The 24,253-nt window shown below is 36.2% G+C and overlaps 4 protein-coding genes across 16 annotated transcripts in view; 3 read left to right on the top strand and 1 right to left on the bottom strand.

The window, feature by feature from the left end:
• Positions 1–11,609, top strand: part of LOC114879650 (CLIP-associating protein 1-A) — a 28,177-nt gene extending 16,568 nt beyond the window's left edge. For 4 of the 12 annotated variants that reach the window (XM_029194763.2, XM_029194767.2, XM_029194766.2 and 1 more), the window contains 14 exons: positions 148–258; positions 334–429; positions 567–747; positions 829–1,063; positions 1,965–2,030; positions 2,211–2,542; positions 2,639–2,942; positions 3,029–3,192; positions 3,265–3,418; positions 3,491–3,623; positions 3,911–4,082; positions 4,190–4,412; positions 4,483–4,689; positions 4,776–8,443. In XM_029194763.2, coding sequence (XP_029050596.1) covers positions 148–258; positions 334–429; positions 567–747; positions 829–1,063; positions 1,965–2,030; positions 2,211–2,542; positions 2,639–2,942; positions 3,029–3,192; positions 3,265–3,418; positions 3,491–3,623; positions 3,911–4,082; positions 4,190–4,412; positions 4,483–4,689; positions 4,776–4,979 — 2,582 coding nt within the window. In that variant the 3' untranslated portion in view covers positions 4,980–8,443. Of the gene's footprint in view, positions 1–147; positions 259–333; positions 430–566; positions 748–828; positions 1,064–1,964; positions 2,031–2,210; positions 2,543–2,638; positions 2,943–3,028; positions 3,193–3,264; positions 3,419–3,490; positions 3,624–3,910; positions 4,083–4,189; positions 4,413–4,482; positions 4,690–4,775; positions 8,741–9,145 lie in introns of those variants that run through there. The other 8 variants (XR_006829766.1, XR_003789942.2, XM_029194757.2 and 5 more) reach the window with 8 other exon arrangements.
• LOC114879653 (facilitated trehalose transporter Tret1-like) lies at positions 9,217–20,391 on the bottom strand. 2 transcript variants are annotated; one of them, XM_029194777.2, is made up of 9 exons: positions 20,108–20,391; positions 17,478–17,679; positions 13,604–13,733; positions 13,394–13,529; positions 12,850–13,306; positions 12,535–12,784; positions 12,233–12,439; positions 11,943–12,135; positions 9,217–11,857 (listed from the first exon to the last, which is right to left on the bottom strand). In XM_029194777.2, exons 2-9 carry the CDS (start codon positions 17,495–17,497, stop codon positions 11,613–11,615), a joined length of 1,638 nt encoding a protein of 545 aa, XP_029050610.1. In that variant the 5' UTR covers positions 17,498–17,679; positions 20,108–20,391; the 3' UTR covers positions 9,217–11,612. The 2 variants fall into 2 exon arrangements, with proteins under 2 accessions (XP_029050610.1, XP_029050609.1); XM_029194776.2 differs by lacking the exons at positions 17,478–17,679; positions 20,108–20,391 and adding an exon at positions 15,027–15,189.
• LOC114879654 (facilitated trehalose transporter Tret1-2 homolog) overlaps positions 17,173–24,253 on the top strand; it is a 20,629-nt gene continuing 13,548 nt past the window's right edge. The window contains exon 1 of the mRNA XM_029194782.2: positions 17,173–17,378. The gene's annotated coding sequence lies outside the window, so the exon portion shown is untranslated. The remainder of the gene's footprint in view (positions 17,379–24,253) is intronic.
• LOC114879657 (NADH dehydrogenase [ubiquinone] 1 beta subcomplex subunit 5, mitochondrial) overlaps positions 23,529–24,253 on the top strand; it is a 1,140-nt gene continuing 415 nt past the window's right edge. Inside the window, exons 1-2 of the mRNA XM_029194791.2 lie at positions 23,529–23,690; positions 24,022–24,233. Of these exons, the coding sequence (XP_029050624.1) occupies positions 23,579–23,690; positions 24,022–24,233 (324 nt within the window). The 5' untranslated portion in view covers positions 23,529–23,578. The remainder of the gene's footprint in view (positions 23,691–24,021; positions 24,234–24,253) is intronic.

Here is a 24,253-nt window from a genome sequence, read left to right as displayed (position 1 = left end):
GTAATTCTTATATTCCTCTTTGATGATTTGCTTTGTGAAAAATCATCGCGATTCAAATCGTGCACTAGTCACTCACGATTCAGTCTATATGTACAGTGGTGTGACATCTTTCACCTCTTTATAATAGCTTTTTAAAATTCTCCTCAGATCGTGGAAGCCCAGGTGTCAGATCTACTAGTGCGATAGATTTGCAAGCCGCGCAAAGAGCTAAAGCTAGAATGATGTACGCGAATATGAGCAGACAGAAGGCGTCTCTTCGTGAGTAACAATCAGTAAAATCTTAATCGTCGTTTCCAACAAAATTGATGGTGTATATGTTATTTCTTTGTGCAGCACGTCCAAGTAAATCACCAGATACCACAGCTGTTGCTAGTCCAGAAAGAACCGCAAGAACGAGAACCAGAGTGGCCGGAGTGTCGCAATCCCAGCGTAAGTGGTGAAACTAAAAAAATAAAGAAACTTGTTCCGGCATTTTTATTAAATGAAACATTGGCATACTTACTTTAGGAAAGAAGAAAAGAAAGAATTATTTAATTTTCCTTCCATATTATGTGTCTGTACAACAGCTAGCAGTAGATCAGGTTCACCGTCGTCAAGGTTGAGTTATGCAACGTACAATCGCGAAGGAGAATCGTTAATCGCAAGACCTAGACGTTTATCTGGACACGGGATCAGAAGTACCGGTAACAGCCGTGAACCTAGCCCACAGAGATTTGGAATGGACAGAAGTTTTGCAACCAAGATACGGTATTTTTTTTTCACATTTACCTTCATTTTTCCTACATTTAGAACTTTTAGTTCTGGATAAAGGACTATTGTGACATACAGCGGCAGAGGTTTGCACATGTCGCCAACGGAGAGGCCACAGTCTAGACCAGTTATGGCGCAAAAGATGTTACAACAATCACGCGAAGCAGAATCAGCTTTAGCGGATGCGCTTACATTCGATAGTATCGATAACTATACAAGAACACCAAGAGGCAAAGGTGATCACAGCGATGACAGCGAAACCAGTAGTATATGTTCAGAGCGAAGCATGGACAGCTTTAGACGACCAAACGATGTAAGCAAACAGAACGGGATATCGGAAACTTTGAATAACAAAGCAGAATAGTAATAGTTTTACGATGATATACGATGTCAGTAGAAGAGTAAAGTAATAAAAAATAATATATTTTTATAACACATTCATGATCCAGTATATAATGCTCTTCGGTTTTTCAAACTTTACTAGTTTTCAATTTACATTTAATCTATAATAAAAAGTACTTAAGGTGTGATCAATTATAAAAGCATAATCGAGCATAAAATTACGAAATTACAGAAGGACCATTAGTTACGTGTACGTTAATAACAAGTATCACTTATGCATTAGCATTAAGTATAGTTTCGTACACTTGCTGTATTGTTACGCTTTTTCTTATATGTTCGTTTAATTTAGTAATGCTATTTTTTAATTTTTTTTTTTTTTAATTTACGTTTAATAAGAATGCTCGTAATAGTACATTTATTTAAGGATTTCTATTGCTGTGCTATTTAAACATGCTTCAAAGGTCCATGTTAAACGCGTTGCGTTCATAAAAATCATATTACATAGTTACCGTGTAAGAGAATTCCACATCATTATACATAGATGAAACAAAACATTATTATAGATGAAACCTATAGATTGTCTCGTGAAACCTCGGAGCAGAATTTTTTTGTTTCTCGTTCTTTTTTCGTTCTTTTTTGTTAGATTCATTCATCCGTATTTATAAAACTGCTTCATTCTTTGAATTTGAAAAAGGAATAGATTTAAATGAAAAACTTTAAGAAAACAGAGCTTCGAGCATCTTGAAACAATGTAGATAACGCATGTATGGTTTTATCTTTTGGTTTTGTTGCGGCGTATTTGTTTGGTTTGGACTAACGCGATGCGCCGTTCTGTTCTCCATATCTGTGTCCATCGTCCATCTACCCGTTAGTCGTTCTCATGGAGTGGATCTCAACAAAGATTGTACCGTGATATATGGGATCAATCTATCCCAAAGGTTTGTTAAATTTAATATGATTTTCATGTAACTTTTTTCATAAATACTATACTCTTCTGCCAAAGAACGGAATAAGAATGGAATGCGATAGAAATTTTGTTTTAAGACCCATGGATGAATATTTCCTTTAGACGTATTTGGTATCGATATTGTTATGAAAAATCACTTTCTACTTTACAGGATATTAAGGAAATAATAGAAAACTGTGCGCATAAGCATTGGGGAGATAGAAAAGAGGGTTTAGTGGGATTGCAACATTTTCTTTCAAACGGAAATACGCTTACAGCTACGGAATTGCGTAAAGTGACGGATATTTTTACAAAAATGTTTATGGATTCCCATACGAAGGTGTTTAGTTTATTTTTGGACACGTTGAACGAATTGGTTGCTACTCATAGCGAAGATCTTGGCGATTGGCTTTACGTGCTGTGCGCAAGACTCTTGAACAAATTAGGTACCGATTTACTCGGATCGATTCAAGCAAAAATTCACAAGACGCTTGATGTTGTCAGGTAGTATATAAAAAAAAAAAAAAAAAAAAAAAATACGATTACAATGCAGATGTAAATGTTACATCAAACAGTTGTGTAATCTGTTTCTTCTTGTAGAGAATGTTTTTCTGGAGAGCAACTTTTACCTGCTGTTATGAGGTTTCTGACGGATCCTACGCAAACACCAAATTCTCGTGTTAAAATAGCCACGCTTACGTTTATCACGCAGATCGCAGAAACGGCAGAACCATCCGCGCTGAATAATTCAGCAAGTACAGCGCTGGCAAGGTTACTTGATTGGTCTAACGACGTTAAAAGTCAAGATGTCAGAAGACATGCACAAAATGCTGTCATATCATTGTATAATTTAAATCCTCCGAAAGTGACAATGATACTAGCTGAATTACCAAAGTTTTATCAAGTAAGACTGGATTTAATGATTAATCTGATTAATCTGAAAGTGAATGGATTTTACATTTAAATTATATATCAACTTGGATATTGTAGGAGGCGGCTTTGCCATTGGTACAAAATCATTTAAGAAAGTCGTCTGGCTCCAGTAATCCAGCATCGCCTGGTACACCGCCTCCCCGAGCACAGAGTTCGCCTGCTCGTACGAAAAGTAAAGGTGATGTTGATAATGCGGACGAGAATTTGGAAGAAGTATACAAGTAAGTTGCCGATATATTTGGAACTCGAAGGAGGCTATAATTTTATCATTCTTAGTCATTTTAATTTTTAAGTACTTCCTACAACAGATCGCTAAGACGTACAACGGCAGAAATTCAGAATTATGGTTTTGAACGTTTAGAAAGAGCGACCACTAGTAAAGATAGCGGTATTAGTAATATGGCCGATGTAGAAGAGAAAATGGAAGGTTTAACGTTGTGTAATTCGGTAATTAAACGAATGATATGATTCTTGTTTTTTGCTACAGAATGTTTACGTAGTACATTTTACCTTTATCAGGGTCGATCATCTTCGGTATCTTCACCCACTCAAAGAGGACGATCTGTTACAAATATTACAGTAAATGGTTCGAGCGATACGATTGCAGGTGATCTTATACTCCCTCAAGAAAATAATGGTTACAAAACGCATGGTACGATTAACATAGTATTTAGTATAGTATTGTACACAGCATCGAGTTCTTTAGAGGGTTCCCGCTATTATTGATTATTGTATTACTCATATTTCTTGATTATATATTAAATTTTATATAATATTTAATTTAATATTAAAAGTAAATTCCTCTTTTTACTTTTAAACGCTAGATTTTTTCTAGGGAAGCCTTACTTTACTCGACGCCTATGTACGTACTATGTAAGTACGTGTATATCGCAGAAAAATGTCTTTCGTGCAATGTCAAATGTCATTTAACTTATTCAGTATCGGTTACAGGATCGTCACCTGACTCGATAAAGAGACCAGAAATTTTAGATAATATGATTAAAACATTACAGTCAAAGATGACACAAACCGAAGAAAAAGTATCAGCTCTGCAAGAGTTTCAATTATACGTTCGAGAAGGAGATGGCTTGTATATCAAACAGAATTTTAAGTAATTATTGCGTTATTTAAATAGTTTAAATACTTACAAGTGAGATACTTATAACATTTTTAATTGCATGTCTTTCTTTTTCTTTTTTCATTATTTTTTCTTCTTAGAAAACTGCTGAAAACATTGTTAGATAGTTTAACGAACGATAGCAAGAAAATGCAAGTAGAGGTACTTCAAACGTTGATCGATATGTTAAAGTGCCCGGAACTTGTAGACAGTTTTTCCGTTTATCCTGAGCTACTCGTTTTAAAAGTAATTAACGCGTACAAATTGGACGATCAAAAGCAGGATTCTTCTTCCGGTAACTCGAGTAGTAACTCGAGATCTCCAGTAAGTGATGCAAATTAACAAATACATGTTGTTTATATAATCAAGGGATTGTATTTTCTCGTGAACACAGGTGCTTTGGATGGCAGAAAAATGTGCTGCAACGATAGCGATGATTCTAAAGCCAGAACAAGTAATTCATTTGGTATCGACTATAATAACCACCGAACCATATCCCTTGAACATGGGAGCGATAAAAATGCTTCACAAAGTTGTAGAACATTGGGGTCGCGATGCTATAGAACCTCATTTGTCAAAAGTGATGCCCGGACTCATTAAGGTAAACGCAAAACACATTTTACAGCTGTTTTCTGCGCTTCTACATTTTACTTTTTACCACGTGGTATTAATAAATTTCTTTATCAGGCTTACGACGATAATGAAAGTGCAGTACGCAAAAGTGCCGTGTTCTGCATGGTAGCGATACATCTGGCAGTCGGCGAAGAGGTGTTGAAACCTCATCTCAGCTGTTTATATACCAGCAAATTGAAGCTTTTAAATATTTACATACAACGCGCGCAACAGGCAAACAGTCAGCCAGCGAGTCCACGTAGCAATAACAAAAATTAACTAACATCAAATTCCGCGACACTTCGGATCGCGATACTTAAGAGATTTGCTCGTCTGGGTGCAAGGCATGAGCGAATGCTGGTTAGCTTCCTCAGTAAGTCCAATCCGTGACGACTATTGAGCAGTAAATTATACATACAAATTAAACGTTTCAATACGAGATAGACTGATCTGTAACTGTGCGTTTATGAGAAGAAGAAGAAGAAGAAGAAGAAGAAGAAGAAGAAGAAGAAGAATGAACTTGACTCGCTCCTACCGACTCGTTCGATTTCTGGTAGATGTGATTAAATTCTGCAATTGTGTTAATGACGGCTGAGCCTTCTTCTCATAAACGCAACGTACGATTTCACTACAAGTTGTGCGCGTGTGTGTTTGTGTGTATGTGTACGTGCGAGAGAGAAAGAGAGACATGAATTTGTGACAGTGATGTTGCACAGAAGCAGGTAGTATGTAAAATTACTTATACCTACGAACATTGTGTTTTGTTTGACAAAAATTTATGCCTGTTGCAGAATAAGAGTTTCGCACGATTTTTTAGCGCTTATTAATAGAATTGCTTTAGACATAAGACTTTCTTTATTCGGAATACGTATATTTTTTTTATCGATACGTTACAGCATGATATTGAGATGCAAGATTGTATTTTGTGGGGGGGAGGAAGGAAAAAGGAAAAACTTGTTTCTTCCGTGTATCATAAAGCTCATGAAAACACCAGTATCGTGCTTCTCTTGTCCAGTTTGTGATTTTATATATTTTGAATTTTCTTTGCTACTCGTTAAGATATATATTGTACATATTTAGGTATTTCACTGTATTGTTACGAGTCTCTTAAAGCCGATCATAGATACTTCTCTAGAGGAATGTGATTCCCGATGAACGAATAATTTATTCAATTTGAGTGAAAGTTTGAGAAGACGATGCGGCATCACTGTCCAGAGAATCATACTTTATAAGCATAATAATTAATTCATGCCGATCCTATATCGGTATCAAACAGAGATACATTGGCGGTAGGTTGGTGTTGTGTACCTTACAGTGAACGCGTAAAGAAGAAAGGAAGTTGAAACATAAAAAGTATTCGATGCGAGAACGAGCGGTATGTCTGGTATATCTGCTCTGTAGAACGGTCAGTAAGAACGGTAATAAATTTCACTAAGAAATATTTATCTTTTCGCATTTCAGCATTAACCGAGTGACTGGCGCGAGTATCGCGTATTTGTTTGCAGTATGTTGTTACACCGTAAACGTGGTTTCACACGAGGACTTTGAAATATCGAAAATAAAACTGTTAATTTATTTGTTCAAAAATCCATGTGCTAGTCAGATTTCCAAGGACGCACAATACAGAATTGGAAGATGCAGACGAAATAGTCGGCACTTTTCAACGAACACCGAAGTTAATTAACTGAACAAAAGTGAGAAAAAGAAAGGGAGAGAGAGAGAGTATCTGCGAGAGGATGCGAGAGAGTGAATGACGAGAGATTAAATACGACAAAAATAAACAGAAGGTAGAGACTAGAGATGAGATTTACTTGGAACTAATGTTAATATTTAAACTATTCGTCAGGTTGCCAATAATTAAACGAATGCTAAATCAAAGCTAAGGTAACAAGTTTAGTAAACATATTCTGTGCCATTGTCGTTTTTCTTTTACTTATAATAGGGATACAATTATATATAAATACATAGATATCATCCTTCGTCTTTTCTTACTGGTAGATTGAGATAGGAAAATAATTTCAAGAGATGAGATTGAAAATGAATCGTCAAAGTGATATGAAAAGTTTACATCACAGTACCAATTTCTGAAGATGGACATTTTAAATTCCTTGAAATTGAACACGCAAACATCATCTTACCTGACTGGATACAATTATTAACAAACGTTGGTAACGCGTTATAATTAGAGTGGCAAAACAGTGCCAAAATAATATTGGACGACTTACGAGGAGAAAAAGCAATTGGATGTGGAAGTTGAAGCGTCGAGCTGTTTCTTTTACTTGGTGCCTTTGGCGTCGTCAGGACGAGATTTGCGCTGAAATCGTCTTTCATCGTCTTGTAAAAAAGGAAAAAAAGGGAAAAAAGGAAAAAAAAGGGGGAAAGCTATTATTGAAGCGATCCGTAGTCTGCAAGTAGCTAGAGAAGCTCTATTCGCGCCGATGTTGCGTAAAGAAAACATTAAATGGATTCTACAGAACGTTTTTTTTTTTTTTTTTCATTTGTTGATAGGTATTTTCTACCTACGATTAGGTATCGTCTACCTTGTTCGTGTTCATTTTGCTACTTTGTCGTAGAGCACGAGAGAACAAGCGTGTTTCTTCGTGGAACGATACGTGTTATGGTGTGTATCGTCGACATCGATTTTTAGAAACGTGTACGTACCATCTATTTTTCCATAATACGATTAACCACAAGACGAATCGTTTTCACCAATTGCTGTTTCATTACAGGCAGGAATGAATTTGTTTCGTCGATATTTTACAATATTTCTTTAATGGATTTGTCGCGAGAAAGAAAGAGAGAAAGGTAAACGCATAGAGGTATGCGATATAGGTATTACCAGTTTGTGTCCGGTATATGATATTTCAATATTTTATGTTTATCGGTATGATACTATTCGTAATCCATTCGTCGTTGTCTCTTATTTATAAAAACAGCGTAGAGTTTGACCTGGTGTGTGCGGATCGTGTATATATATACACATACATACATAATATTATCGAATAATGTAGAACCTAATGTAATATTAATTACGGATTAGGTAGCTCACCGTCACTGCCTGCAGCGTTTTGGTCGTGCTGAGAAAATAAGAAAGAAAGAAAGAAAGAAAGAAAGAAAGAAAGAAAGAAAGAAAGAAAGAATATGCAGACCCTTGGCACTGCTGGGACCCTGCGTGGTGTTGCGACTGTCTCTAATTGTAAGAAGAATGGAAATGCTTGTTTTGTTAAGTTTTTGAGCATTATCATCGATTAACAGGATTTATATTATTATACTTACTCTAACGCGTGTACGATAATAAAACAACGTAGGTAATGAAATATATTGCAATCTATTATCGAGACACTTGCCACTTTTGCATTGCGACGCGATACTCCTCAGGCTACGTGATTTTAATCTTGTACGTAAAATTGTTTCTTTATCGTTTGTTTGTAATTCGTAAAGGACTATACTGAGAATTTCTACATCAGTGTCCGTGCCACATTGTGTATTAACTTAATAATGTGTTAACGCTTTTTAGAGCTACTGAAAGTCTGTCAACACTTTGATATATTTAGATCTACTAGGAACGTTACATTAAATATTAATTCTGTTTGTAATTTATTTAGTCTGGTATTTTGATAATACTTGACTGTTTTTACTAGCTGTTTAGTAAAATTGTCTATAATTGGCCAGAGTGGTAACGGTCAAAGTGTTGATGAGGTTTTTTATATCAGTATTTATTAAATGAAAAGCTTATTAATCGACTTTTTCTTGTTAACGCTTTGTTCTTTCCTATACTTTGGTACTTTAAATTGAAAAAAGTAATCTTGATTTTATTTCAATGTAGCCTCTATAATTTTCAACGAACCTTTCCCATATTCTAGTATTAAAGTTTCAAAGCACTTGAAAACTTCTGCCAGTAGCTGTGGTTGGTCGTCCCACTATAGCGTCCTCTCATTTCGACCAATCACATTGATCGTTGTAACGCGCGGTGCGCGGAGCGTGGTGCTGTGCATCAGTCCTCTTCGAAGCTTCGTTCGTTTTGCACGTGTCTGCAACAGGTAAGGTTAAATTATCTTTAAATATTAAATTAAATTGGTTTTCGAGCGTGGTAAGTGCAAAAAAGAGAAAGAAAAGTCGAAGGGAAGTTTATTTTGAAAATTTTTGCTCGTGCCACGAATGCACAACGAGAGTAGAGTACCGAACGGTACTAACCGGTCTTCGGCGGGAAGGGAGCTCGCGCCATTTCTCTCGCGAACGTCAAAGTAAGTACTTACTTAGTTAGATATAATAATAATAAGACGTGTCGAGGGTGTCCTCTTGTACGGGTAGTTTATAGGTACGCGCAGTTTACCTATTCAAATATTTTGCATAAATTATAAAGCTCGATCATTTGTTAATCATCATTTAATTATGCTGTTGGTTAAATTTTATTTACATAAATTTGTATTTCTTATTTGTTACAGATATTTCCTTGATCCTGAAAAGATGCATGTTTGAAACACAAGGTTTTAGGTAAAAAAATCATTTAGTATAGTTTCTGGTTTCCAAAAATACAATTTTATTAGAAACATTTTATGAAATTTGACAGTAGTACGTGTACGCGTACAGGCGTAGGCGTATATTTCTGTATACATACAAATGTATGTTTACGGAATACAAGCAAGTTGTATAGCACGATACAAAGTATATATGTATGTTTTATATAAACTCTACTCTGCTCGCATATTCACGCACACTCATTTTTGTAAAATATCATCAAGCAGTCGACAAAAACGAAAGGCACTTGCCGAACCAATAATCTCGATGCATATACATTATAACGTACAATATCTTTCCAACGATCTCGAACGAAACGAAATGTAGTGCATAATATACGTACATACATATATATTCTCTCTTACTAATTGTACATAAGTAATTAATTTTAATCTTAAGCTCATTCCCTTTCGATTCCTATAATAACGATCATCGAGAGATTGGTTATGTTTCTATAAGTTAACGTTTTCAACGCAACGATTTTACGGACAAGCTGACTTTCGATAAAAATCAATCGAAAATCATTCTATTTTGATTTCTATCGAATATCGGCCAAAAACTTAACGATACAGATGGACATTTAATCTGGTCAGTTATCACATCTTATTAGTTAGAAGTATTTTTGATTAGTCAGCGGCAAAAGATCCGCGACCTGGTGGCGGTTAATGAACTGTTTATAAAAGTGAGATATGAGAAGACGAATCGCGGTATAAAGAGATATTGCAAACTAAAAGAAAGGTATAGCTATAATTGATTCTTTTTGAACGCGATAAAATGATTGTGTATAAAAGATGGTGATTGGAACGTTTTAAGTAGCGAGTCCGTAAGTTAAACGAATCGATAGATACATGGCGTTCGAGTAGCATCGGGGTAGCGCCTGCGCTTTAATATCGTCTAGTATATTCGTTTGAATCGTATGCTCAGCAAAGAAAACAGAATGAATAATTAACAAAGAAAATAATAATAATTATCCAAATATTCCCTTCAGATTTTTATCGTAAATATTAAAAATCTGAAGGGGCAGTTGGTAGTTTTTGTTGCTGTTGTTGTTGTTGTTGTTGTTGAAAATAGGTACATACTATTTGCTCTTTCGTCTCGTGCAATTTTGCTTTGAAAATATTTCTGTTTAAATCACAGTAAAGTTAAGTTGATTTCCAAAAGGAATGCTATGCCTGTTCGAAAACGGCAAATCTTAGAAACAGATACTGTTTCTAAAACGATCTACAACGTTTTGGGAAACACGTTAGCGCGTGGTAAAGAAAGATTTGTGTTTCCGAACGAAGAATCTTTATCGTCTTCCTCTACAGCCATCCGTAATTATTTCTACAGAAGGCGGTATCAGATCAACGTATAATACTGTTTTGTATCTAGTGTGTAGAATCGTTTGCTATAGTTTTTGGTAGAAACTTGCTTCCTTTTCTTTTCTTTTCTTTTCTTTATCTTCGCAACGTTACGTTAGTAATCGCATATTATGCGTACTATCGATTTTTTTTCACATGCACACTTTCGCACTCACATTCGTACACGTGCAATTTCGTACGCGCAAATATTTTTCATTCAAGGCTATTTTTTTTTTTTTTTAACTCGAATTAAAATTAACTAATCTGTTGGCTTTTGATTGTTCATCGTTATGAAATACATAACAATAGGTAAACTGGACATCTCATTGTACATTATTCATCGAAATATATCAAATAGATTCTTGTTGCATTTTGATAAATTTTTCAAAGAATAGTGTTGCGTTCATAGATATCTTTGTTGCTCTTCTTCTTTCTAAGTGTTTATATTAAATCTTAAGGCTTAATCTAATTTTCTGCCCAACTCCACGGGCACTTATCTATTTTGTTAAGGGCAACAGCCATGTGACGAGATTTCGATTTTAACATGGAAGAATGTTTTTATAAATTTTAACGAAGGAAAGAAAATATGATTAAGTAGTAAGAAGGTTTGTTCTGCCCGTTAGTACTGTTGCCCCCTTAACTATGTAGGCCTGCCTTACACGAACCTCTTATGGATCTCCCTTCTTATTATTTTGACTTTTTAAGAAAAATAGGAAAATACAAAAATAAGAGAAGTTTGTATAGAAAATGATGGATCTTTTTTTTGGTAACACTGTTACTTACGTTACTTACGATAAACTTTCGATAGACTATCGACAACACTCAGATATTAAATAACTTTAAGGTATACCGTTAAGGTATAAAAGAAATCTTTTCTTCGCGGTTTAATGGATAACAATGAATAGACTTTAACTAAATATATTATCTGCGTGCATCTGTCGTGCATCGAATGGAAGGTACGTAATACGTACAGTTGAATAACATTTTCGGAGTTTAGGAACTGTATTGTTCGTCGCGATTCCAGCCGTAGAAAATAGAAAATAGAAAAGAGGTTTTACACTTTCTGTACGATTCTTGGATTGAGTGGCTCCGTGGCGGACGATTTCTCGGTTCGTTGCCGTCGCTTTTGCGCCTGTCGTTTCCGGGTTTTCGATTCGGCTCCAACCGCTAAGAAATGATTCTGGAAGTATTCCTCGATCTCTGAAAGCTTCTTGCCGTGAGTTTCTGGAAGTAATAGCCAGACGAAAACACAAGCTCCTATCGAGACGGAGGCGAAGAACCATTGGACGGCGTACGATCCTAGAATGTATATACATACATATAATATAATAAAAAGGAGAAATGTGTTGAAGATAGCAAGTAGAAAGCACTCTTCTGCACGTACCACCGAGGAAGCTTTGTAAACTTCTGTAACTTTGTAGAGCCGAGAACATCAACAAGTTGGCAATGGAGTAACTGATGGAATGAGCGATGCCCCGTATCTCGGTAGGGAACAATTCAGCGGTCATGGTCCAAGGAATAGTTAGCATACCGACCATAGATGTGCAAACGTAAAGCAGCAGACAAACAACTGGAACCTGATGAATAAATTTAATAAAGAATTGGAATTGTGATTGGAATTGGAATTGGAATTGGAATTGGAATTGAAATTGAAATTGAAATTGTAATGCGTACCCAGTATCCGGAGCGATCGCCTGATTTAATTTGATAGGTAAAGTAACCGGAAACGGTCATACAAAGCGCCATACCCAACGAAGAGATCATACAGAGGGCTCTTCTTTTGTATCGTCTCAACAGCCACGTGTTTACCATCGAGCAGAGAAATCGAGTTACACCGACTAGAATCGAGGCTATGTATTCGTCTACACCCGAGCCCACTTCCTGTATCGCGATAAGAACGAAAACAGCGATAACAATAGAATCATCGGATAGCTTTGAAATGTGATTAAAAATTGAAAAAAATGTCGTGTTCTTACTTGGAACCAAGTAACGGCGTAGAAGAGGGTGATGTAGATGCCCGAAAATTGTTGAAAAGAAAAAAGTAGGAAGAGTATCGTGATAGGTTTCCATCCTGTAGGCTTCAAGAATCCTCTCAATTTTGTGGAGACACCACCGTGTTTGCTTTTCCTTTGCTCGCTCAATTTGATCTCGTTCTCTTTCACGATCGTTATGTACTGTGCATCGGCTGCGGATACTTTCCCCTGCTTAGATTCGCACTTGTACAGCCTGCAAACGATACGTTTCAACGTCGCACTCGCACTTTCCTTTCTCCAGGCCACGACATTTCTTACCAATCCAAGGCTTTCCTCGCTTCCTCCATTCGTCCTTTTGAAACCAGCCAGACAGGCGACTCAGGAACGAACATTTGCACCAAAACGATCGGCACTACCGCATATACGATACTCAGCCAGGCTACCAGTCTCCAATGAATGTACGCACCCTTCAAATACGAAAGGACCATGCCAAATGAGGCGAGAGTCGGGCCAAAAGATATCATGGATCCTCTGAGTTCCGGTCTTGCAACTTCGGTGATGTAGACGATCGCTGGCGAGGTAGCTAATGCTGTTGCTAGACCAGCTAGCAGTCTACCAGTTAGGAGCATAGGGATATTCGTGGAAAGTGCTATAAGAATCCAGCCAGCGATAAAAGGGATAGAACCTAATTGAAGGGTTCTCAATCTTCCTACAGTCTCCATGAGAAAACCACCGAGTACAGCGCCCAGCGGAGGAGAAATTACCACCACGCTAGCTGAAACATTCAATTTTGACAATGATACCTAAATAGAAACTTATCACCTACGATATGGAATTTTTTAATACGTACGAAGCTACTTACCGATCCAGGAAGTTTGTTCTTTGGTAGCGTGCAGTTCCGCATCCTCGGCTTCAAGGTGAGGAATCAGAATCGCTGAATACGCCATGGCCAATCCAACTGATATGTGGAATGACGCGACTATGATACACGATGAGATCTGACAATGAAAAATATTCATTTTACAAATTCTTCTATCGAAAATATTCCTCCGACAATTTTCGGGTAACAAACCTCGGGTAAAGCATTTCTAATTTTCGTAGGTTCCACGAAACCTTTGTTGAGACTTCTACTCGACACGATCGCATCTTTGAAGCATTCTCTTTCATTTTCCTCAATGTTCTTCGAAGCCTCGCGCTCAACACTAAAAAATAGAATTCATTTGTTGTTTTTCGATCGAGCTATCAAGTGGTCAAATAGGCGAGAGAAAGGTGTTTTTACATCTTGGCTCATAAATATTTATAAAGATGAACAAACTTGTACATTTCTGTTTCCTTGTCAATTTCAAGGCTAACTCGTAACATGTGAGACAATCCATGATAAAGCGTTTTTTACTCTCTCTCTCTCTCTCTCTCTCAAAGTATGTAACACATTCGGTATCAGCGTGTCACGTAAATGTGACGCTTCGATTACTTGCCAGAAATTATCGCCACATGTGTGCTAACAATCGTGAGTTTTCGTTTCATAGGCTCTTTTAGAATAAATAAAAATTAAGAATCTATGCCATCATACGTATTTATACATGTAACGCGTGTATACGTAAATAAAAAAGTCAAACGATTCGCTTAACAATTGTTATTACAATATGTGGTCATTTTTACGCGTTAATTGAACTTAACAAGTCTGCCGAAGACTCGATTAGAATGATTTTGTCGAAGAGTCGTGACAAAAGTATAATTTCACGATGATTATCTTTCGTAACGGTGACATCACGCGAATCAGAGCTTATCGAGCACGCGTGATGTTTATGTCTACATCGGTAATTGCGAATAGATTTATAGCAGCTGGCGATTTATTGCAACAACTCGATGTAAGTGAAATCGATCGATGACCAACGGGGGGAAAAGTGGGAACGATTAACGTGTTATTCCTAGGCGACAGACGCGTTTTAATGAGAGATTGTGGGAATTAAAGCAATAATATGTACCTATACATACAGTAATATTTCATTTCCACGCAAGGTTAACGACATCCAGATGATTCTCGTTTAACAAACACACTCGTGTTTGAACATTGTTTCTCTCTGCTGAGCTGTTAAGAGGTTTAATTTCACTTAACAAAGTGGCGAGGAATTAACACAATTAATTCGAGGATTTTCTCCTCGATCAATCGTCGATATTGTCTTTTCATCTGACTGATTATACAAATTTTTAATAAGTTACACGTCGAAATCTTAATTGGGGATTTAAGTACTTACTTATTGTTAGCATAATGACGACCGTCAGGATTAGGAAGCCTCTGTTTTCGAATTAGAGTTTAAGGAACATTGATGAGGTTAAACAACGCAATGTTACCTACTTGTAGTTAGGTTTTTTTTTCCAATTTTAATTATAACATAGCGAAATTATTTTATTTTCGTTATTTTCACTATTTTCGTGTTCTCTCGTTTAGCTCTGAAGCGTTATGAAACACTTTTAAAATATGAGCGATTACGTACTGCGTATATATGCTGGCAGAGTCGTGCATGTGCACCGTAAATATAAGATTAATTACGGTGTTTGATCTTACTCTATCAACTATCCTTTAACAAATAACATCCAGCCCGTTATGATAATCGGCACAATGAATTCTCGTACAATTGCATGAAACTGCGCGTAGTCACGCGCCTCGTGTCACATGAAAAAAAAAAACTATACCTACTCGTCTAATCGTATTAAACATTTCCTAAGAATAGAAGTACCAATTTAGATGTGTATATAGACGTACGTATATGTATATTTAGCGCTGGCATCTTTGGCCTTAGAATGTTGAGCGGCAAATACGACATTCAATGAGCATTTTCCCATCTTTATCGAACGTCAAGTGTTTTAAATCTTATTTCAATTTTTATAATTTTCTAAATTCTATGTATATCGGATCATATTATCAGTGGTCAATGAGTTTACTTATTAGTAGTGAAAGAGGAGGAAAATTTGAAAAAGTTAAAAAAAAAGATGTGTAGGGTTCTAATAAATTCTCTTTAAATTATCTCTATACTTTTGCAACACCTGACATCTTCTCTAATCTCTGTTTGTTTACGTGTTAGAACAGAGTGTCTCGCGACATTATAGGTAATGAAATCAAGAATTTACCGGTTCTAAGAGGATCAAGAAATTCATGAAATTATTTGTACTTGATACGAATAAGTAGGTTTAAGCTTATCTGACAATCAGACGATGATAAAATAGTTTGCATTTTTCTCCTTTTTTCTACGATACCATGTGAACGAAAATACCGTGTTAATTACAATTAGATACATACGATGTATTTGAATACATCGTTTAATAATCTACTGTAACATTTACACGAAAAAATTATTGCTTGTTTTGATAAAATTATTTATAGTTAGATAAGTGTCATTTCACATCGAATAAATCATACGACATTGAAAGCGTTAATTAACGCTTGATCTCATCAACGCGATGCGACGCGATTATTTGAATTAAAACAAAAAGGAAAAAGAGGGAGAAGAAAACGCTTTGTTCGATTGATTAGCGAACGATAGCAATTTCATCAACGTACAGTTAATCTGTTTGACTTTTAAATATTAACTCGCTCGCTTCGTGTTTACAAGTTTTCTCGATATTAAGTCGCTTTCATCAAATTAGCTTTACAGTTGGAACAGGTTACAAAGGTTAATTTTCAAAATTGAACTTGCTATTCGTAAACACAACTAAGTACATATAGCTTGGTCGCAATGTAAATTGAATTTCACTTTCTCGTTCGATGTCTCGTTAGTAAGAAACGTTAAAATGGAATTAGGTACAAGAGCCATAGATTCTATGAAATATGCGTATGGTATCGCAATTAAAACGTTGATCCTAGTTTTGCGCTAAAAAGAAAAGTATGTATACATATTATACAGGCACGATTTAACTCTGGCAAAACTGGTTCCTCGGAGTCTTCCTGTTATTCTCTCGAACGAGTTTGTACACTTTACCTTTTTATTTGGCTCTGTTTTCACAAGAAAAGAAGAAGAAGAAGAAGAAGAAGGAATAGCACCTTGAAATATAACATCAACTCTGATCGCTCTATTTATTTCACAGTTAAACTCGTTAATAAAACATGGAATCGTGACGGTCGAAGGACACTTTCAAAAATTTGCGTACATTAAAAATCGTCACCGCGTGTACGAATATCGAAAACAGATCCCGAGGACGGTCAACGAATTACAATAACTTTTAAGATATGTATGTATGTCGTCACCGTCTGAATTCTCTTCTTTTCTAAACGTATTATGAAATGGAAGAAAACCGATCGTTTTGAGTGTTTGAGAACCACTTTTCGAGAAACAATAGCACGAGAAACAACCGGTCGTGTAGCAATGACGCAAGCTCGAATTGCAGCTCTCGATTAAAAAAAGAAACGAGCAGTAAACTAGTTACGCGCGTCAAACTATTACTTTTATCGTCGCTTAGTTCGATTACTATTCGTTTCACCTATCCAACCTTTAATATTGACAATTTCAAATTGACTATTTCATATTTCATATTTTAAATCGTTATTTAACGTCGAGCAAGAAATTTGATACCCTAATGTTATAACAACTCGTTTTTTTTTTTCTCCTCTTTTCCAAAGCAGCAAATAACATAAAGCATTTTTACCCCTCGTAGAAAGGTCACAATGGGAATCGAAGGCAAGATGGGAAGAAGAGAAAGCTGGATTTATATCAACGGGATCCTTCGATGTCCTGTGGAAATCATCCAGGAGCAAGCAAGCAGCAAAAAGCATCAGGACAAAGGGAAAAAACCGTTCGAAAACCTGTTCAGGAGTTTGATGGATGCTACCTATGATAGACGTTTACAGATATGTAAGTTTCATATCTTTTGTTCATTTTTTTCTTTCTTTTAATCCAGAAATTCTGAATTCTTATATTATATTCTCGATTATATTCTGAATTAACACTAACCTGAGTGAATATGGATCCATGATGGTTCTTTGTGTTTCTTAATGCAACAGCTACTGTGTGTGCGCGCTTGTGAATATGGTGAACCTTTAAGCTCTTTCTCTCCCCTTCTTCGCTTAACGCGTTAATCAATTCTAGACCTCTCCTAGAAAGAACCCTCGTCAACTCAGACTGAAACTGTCGCGCTTCGTCACCATCTTACAGTCTGAAAAATAAGAAGAAAAATTATTTTTTGCCACCTAATTGTAGAGTAAATTTGTATATTGCTCGTTGAAAACGTTTCGTAGAATAGAAATGGTTAATTCAAAGGGTTACACAGACACAGACACAGACACATAGACACAGACGCAGGTGATACGATATACGAGAATAATATTTTTGCGAAAGAAACGATGGTGATAGAACACCGCGTGGAAGAGGAGGTTACTTAGCTTGCATAATTGGTTGTACACACACGTAGTACCTATCTACCACATTCTGTCCGAGTGTGCACACTGATCACGAGCATACGTTTCGAAGGAGACTTAATGATATAGTAATTTTGCAATTGAAATAGCGTTCATGGTAGGACACTAACTTTCTATGTCGGACGTAAGACGGATTTTTCTCCTGCGGCTGATAGTAGGTATTCGAGTGGTATTCAAAGTTACCTTTGAAATAATTACCTCCGCGTAAATTGCAAACAGTCAAATATGATATTGTTTCGTCATCGCTACGTCGCGACGTCTTTCATTACGTTTTCCATCACATCGCGTCGAGTTTCCTTAGGTATCACTTTTACGATAAAGCCGCTCTATGTAAGTACATAGTTAGAAAATACTCTTTGCGGGGATGATAATGAACTTTGTTTTGCAACGTAAAATTTCTAACCGACAGATTTTAACGAGTCCATTAGTTTGAGCAAACTCGTGTAATAATTATGTTGCAGAAATATTTAAAGAAATTTCTCTAAAATTATACTATATCGTACTAGCGAAAAAGGATTAAGATTTCTCTGAAACCGAAGCAGACGGCTCTGTACGTATTTAGAAATTGATGCTACTTTCTTGGTCGTTTCGTAGAATCGGCCATTACGCCCGATACGATTACCTACCGATAATGAATCACGATCGATAAGGGCTTTGCGCGATGAATATTGAACTTAATCACGTGTCTCTCTCCTTACAACTAATCGTAACGAGTATTGTTATCTTAAGAAACGTGTCGTGATTTCATCAAATGTTTGTTCAATTGTTTAATAGCGAAACTGTGTTTCGCGTTTCCACAGCTTGACTAATTATCATTGATTAACCACTGATATTCAATGAAATGAGATATAATAAGCCGTTTAGGCTGGTTATTTTGACGAGTGTTCGTTATCGTGCTCGATCTACGAACGATTTAAAATATCAACAATTAAGCAATACAAGATTACTGTATAATAATTCTGTCAAGTATATATTCTATCTTCGTTCGAATATTTCGAGTGATCGAAAAAAGCGAGCAAGTGGTATTCAGGCACAAGAAATCACCTTCGTTCTTTCGATACGTTCGAATCCGGAAATCGCGATCTTTTGTTGAAATGCAAAGCAGCGAAGCATTGTACGTGGTGAGGTTGGGGTCAGAGATCGAATAGCAAAATCAACTTTGCGTTAGGTAAAGTCGACTCGCAAGCAGACCACAGGTGCGGCTTAGCTAAAATTACGTCATTTACACGATTAAATCATCCATTAACAACGAGATATCTGAACGAACAGTGTAACCGTCGCGTCGCGGTGTCGTTATTAGATACATATGTACATAGGTATATTCGAACGATGAAAATCGGCTAATCCGTGATCTATAGGTTCGAGTAAAACTTATATGTGCACTATTTCGTATAAAAGCGTGATGATTAACAGACATCTATAGCGTTACTACACACGCTGTTAATTCCATACTAATTACTTGAACGAAGCGTAGCACGATTATATCAGGGCCTGACGACTACATGGCGATACATGGTGTTACTACTTACATATACGCTACGTTACCCGCGATCATTAGACCCTAATTCTAATTTAGCATGAATAACTCTGCTGTCCCGTTTACGAGCTACCTGAATAAAATTAACTAATGAAAGAAAATCAAATGAAAAGCGAAACGAGAATGCAATTAATTCTTAATTTTTCAGCACAATGCACATGGTAAAATTTTTCTTCCGATCGTCTGATCTAATTTGTAAGTTTGTCCAGCTAGAAAATATCCTGCCACACGATCGACTCTATATTCTCCAATTATTTCGAGTAATTTATAATTTGTTATCTTGAACAGAGTGTCGAAATAGGCTCACCAGCGTCGAATATCTATTTCAGAAACGATAGTTGATCGTACGTTTCCAGTCTGCGAAACATTCAAGAACGCGAGCTTGCTTGAACCTTTTACGCGGATTGTTCTCGAACCGCGGCTCTTCGTTTCAAATCAAATCCAATTCAGCAAATTTCCTATTATTCTTATTCTTATTCTTAAGAAAAGCAAAAATGAAAATTCCTTCTTTCTGCTGATGAAAAATGAAACAATTTCATAGTTATTATTTGCTTTTAAATGAATTCAAAGAAAACAAAGCCGGTAATATTTGGTAAATAGAAAGGTGTATAGATTGAGTAAGGGCTCACCTTGACGATTTGAAATTTTCGTTGTTCCACGCGTTGATATATGTAGGATATCTTTGGTTAGGCTTTCGGGGGAAACAGCCGAGAAATTGGATGAAAACGGGCGAAAATACGATCGAAAGTATTTGCTCTTTCTCTTCCTCTGTTCTCGTCACACAAGAGCAGCAGGAGCCTCCTCGTTCGTTCGACTACGAACGCCTCGCGACGTGTAATGCGCGATGGCCGGAACGCGACTAAAACCTTTCGAGAGAACGCCGCTTGCCGCTTGCCGCTTGCCGCTTCTCGACGCGACGCTCCGTTTCGACGCGACGCCTCTTTTCCCTCCTGGTATGGCGACAACTATACCAATTTATCCCTTTTTCGTCCACCAACGAACTATACTCGCCAAAAACATTTTCATTCCCTTCTTACATACACATACTCGCGATAGAATAGACAGTATAGTCTCTGCTCCACTATGTCATAAGAGTAAAGCAGCGTAAAAATAACGCTTACTGTTATCAATTTCAAAATGAAAGTTTGATCAAAAATCATTACACTTCATTGTCCTTATTAACGTACTTTGATTACCAAACGATACTTGCTAAAAATATTTTAATTAGGGAGCTACAATATCCAGGAAATATAGCAGAATGTAAGACAGAATAGTTAGGAAGAACGATGACCTTTTTATTTGGACACGACACGATCAATTATCAAGCTCGTGGCTTCGTCGAAACGTACGAGGAAGTGTATTATCTCGCATTTCTCACATGGAAGAAGAATATTTTCAATACTCTAATTTGATTACGGGTCATATATCTTTTCAGAAAATTCGTAATTGTTTCTTTATCGAATTGCGAACAAATTCTTTTAGACTAAAAGCTTCGACGAGATATTACGTGGATGGATATCGATTGGCATAAAATGAATGGGCTACTTTCGCTCGATATATTTTTCTTTTCTCTCTCTCTCTCTCTCTCTCTCTCTTTCTACTACCTATTATTTTGCTGTAATCGTAACAAACATAATGCTGCGTGTAAAAAAAATCTTCATTTTGCAAAAATCTTATCAGATAGCATTTTTCTTCTGCTTATACTAAAGATTATTCCATTGCAAAGCTCCACTAAGTTTGTTTCCTAAGCAATAAAGTATGAATCATGCTGACAGTATAACATTTATAACATCAGTTTATCTGTCCATCCTTTATTTTATTTGATGTAATAGGCGTGTTGTTGTTGTTGCTGTTAAAAAAATATTACTTTCCTCGTATTTTAACTAGAACAGGTTAAAACATCAAAATGAACAGAAAAAAATCTAACCACTATCTTTTATTTACGACAGTAAAGATTTGACGATAAAAGAGTATAGAGCAAGCAGATGAAAGCAAGAGGATTGTTAAAATCAAGCTCTGTCTCTGTCTTCTTTTTTGTGTAATCAATAGTGTGATGGTTGGTAAGGCTACGACGTTCAGCTCGATTCCAAGTGGGTGTTCCACGACAAACCACCAAAACGTTGTCTAAAACATATTCTATTTAGAATGATAACGACTAACCCAACGTTAGTTGTTTTAATAACAAAGTCAGGATCGAATAAAGAACAGAAAGCTTAGCTTTACTGCTTTCTAGCGAGTGTGATTTACATAACTTCCAAAGTAAATTTGAAAGCCATTTTGAAAGCTCGCGAAAATTTGTTTCTTGAATTGTTCGACCAATTTGATAATCGATTTGATTTTGACAAAAATTAATAATACGACAAAGTATGATTTAAGAGATGATAACAAACGTACGAAGCACGTACGAGTTCACGTGGACGGCAGCGTGTATTACGAAAACGGCAATCGGGCTAGAGGCGTGTGAATCACGTGGACAACCGACGGTGATTCACGGTTAGTTACATGGTGCACCATGTAAGAAATTTTGCATCAAAGTTTTATCTTTGTAAAACCGCGAGTAGAAAAAGGGACGTAGCAAATACTCGGTGCAACAACGAATGTAACAAACATAGAGACACCGGGGAGAATGGCTCCTCCACGGTCTTTAACCCATTTCTTCAGGGTCGTCTCCGAATCGGTAGGTGTATGTACTTACATACCTATCTTTGCGCTCGTAATATTTAAGAATGATGATAAACCACCGCGGTTCGGATCCTAATCAACCTCTTTAATCTTCATTTCTCTCTCTCTTTCTTTTTTTTTTTTTTTTTTTAATTTCGTACCTAATCAACCAGAAAATACTTTCGTCTCTGTTGACATAATACCTAGTCTTATGAAAGATAAAAAATGCACTGGTAAGGGATTATTAAATTGCAAAGTCTGTACCACGTGCAGATGGTATAAAATAAGACTTTCAATGGAAACGTTAAACGACGACGTTGCCAACTGGTACAGATAACGAGACATTCGGCTAAACTGGTTACACATCCTGTTATCTTTACTCTGTTAAATTAATATTAATTATTATTATTATTATTATATTTTTGAGGATCGCGAATGATGCGTTTCAACTAAACGTAAATGAGAACGTGAACGTGAACGTGAACCTCAAGTGTAATGGCGAAAACAGTTTGTAAAATGAACATTTACAATTTACAGCAACTCGATGCGAGTAAGTAGTTAGTTTCAATCGTTACGATCGATATGCTGATTGAATGGTACACAGTATCATATACACAGATTGAATGCTCGAGTATGACCACTGATCGGGATTGTTCGAGGCCTATGATTGTACTTTGCTCTGTACAATGTGTTCGCTAAAAGTTCGTTTATCAATGTCTAATGATAATACTACATAGATCGGAAATTAAGTTCAAAATTGCCCGAATTTAATAATATAAATGATAAAAAATCCTTTATTTTTATTAAAGCAATCGACGTATTAATGAAATGAAAGATAAATGAGACGAAATTTCGTTCTTTCCGTTTGTGAGAATTAATTGATACTGTGCGCTTAGTTTTAGTTTTTCTTTTTTCACGCGATGAACGCGATCACGAGGATTGACGAGTGTTTGTAATTTAGAATCGTTTCTCGAGTTCAATTACTCACTTGACCCAACATCGTCGACGTTAAACATACGTTTATATTACATAGTTTCGCGGAAGCTCCGCGCGAATTTCTTCTATTCGTTATTTATAAACCGCGATTTTACGAATAAATCTTTCTTCTATTTTCTGCACTGTCTTATAGTATAAAAAGGCTCTTTCAAAATAAATTTTAGAACATAGAGCGTATTTTGATGAATAAAAAAGTACTGTGATAAATTAGGAATGGCTGTGATCTTAAACAATGGTACATTTTAATGTATAAATATTGGTAATGCCGATGGAAATAGAAAGGCTGCAGGCACGTATTCGTTCAAACATTAATGAACTTTTTCAAATTTCGCGGATCTATGAAATCAGCGCCGTCGATAAGTACGTACAGCATCTTATCTACATACGTACAAGCGTGAGCAGCGCTGAATGCACTTTTCCGTTCAATAAAATTGGCAAGTAAAATGGCAGTGTTGAGTAGATTATTCTTTGGAAGTAATAATAAATTGTCGCAAACCAATGGATTATTGAGAAAACTGCTGAATAAGAATAGTTCGATATTTGAAAAACAAACAGGTAGAAACAATTGTGCCAGTTTCATGGACAATAGAATTTCCTGAAAATCGACAGTGTTTTGTTACGCAACGTTCGAAAATAACGAATTTAAGTGATCTATTCATTTCGTCTATTTCATTTTGCCTCGATCAAATGACAGGAAAAAAGTCTTATTTCATTGTCGTTTAATCAAGATTAACAATCATTTCTAATATCTTAAGACTTCGTTTACAAAATAGAGGTTATAATTTGAAGGATTATAAGATGAACGTACTTGGAAAGTAGTGTCAGTATGGGTTTTAGAATAATTCAATGTAATAGCTGTAAGTTAATGTAATTTCTTCTTTCGTAGGAAGTATAAGATGTATGTCAGAGCATCGAACTATGCCTATAGTTGCAAGTCGTTGGCAGTGGCATAAAACTAAGGATTGGATTCACTTTTATTTTTTTGTGGGTGCCATACCCGTCGCTCTGATTATTTTCTATGCGAACGTATTCATAGGCCCGGCGACGTTAGAAGAAATACCGGAAGGTTATACTCCGCAACGATGGGAATATTATAGAGTAAGGATATATTTGAAGAA

This window comes from Osmia bicornis, chromosome 10 (genome assembly GCF_907164935.1).
Source record: "Osmia bicornis bicornis chromosome 10, iOsmBic2.1, whole genome shotgun sequence".
NCBI lineage: Eukaryota > Metazoa > Arthropoda > Insecta > Hymenoptera > Megachilidae > Osmia > Osmia bicornis.
Note: the sequence above shows the minus strand (reverse complement) of the source record. Positions and strands in the feature narration are given on the sequence as shown.

Coding starts and splice junctions, on each gene's coding strand:
- LOC114879653 (XM_029194776.2), bottom strand. CDS start 15,055: ATGCACGACTCTGCCAGCATATATACGCA. Junction 12,136..12,232: donor GCGATCGCTCCGGATACTGG/GTACGCATTACA, acceptor TTTATTCATCAG/GTTCCAGTTGTTTGTCTGCT. Junction 11,858..11,942: donor TTTACAAAGCTTCCTCGGTG/GTACGTGCAGAA, acceptor TATACATTCTAG/GATCGTACGCCGTCCAATGG.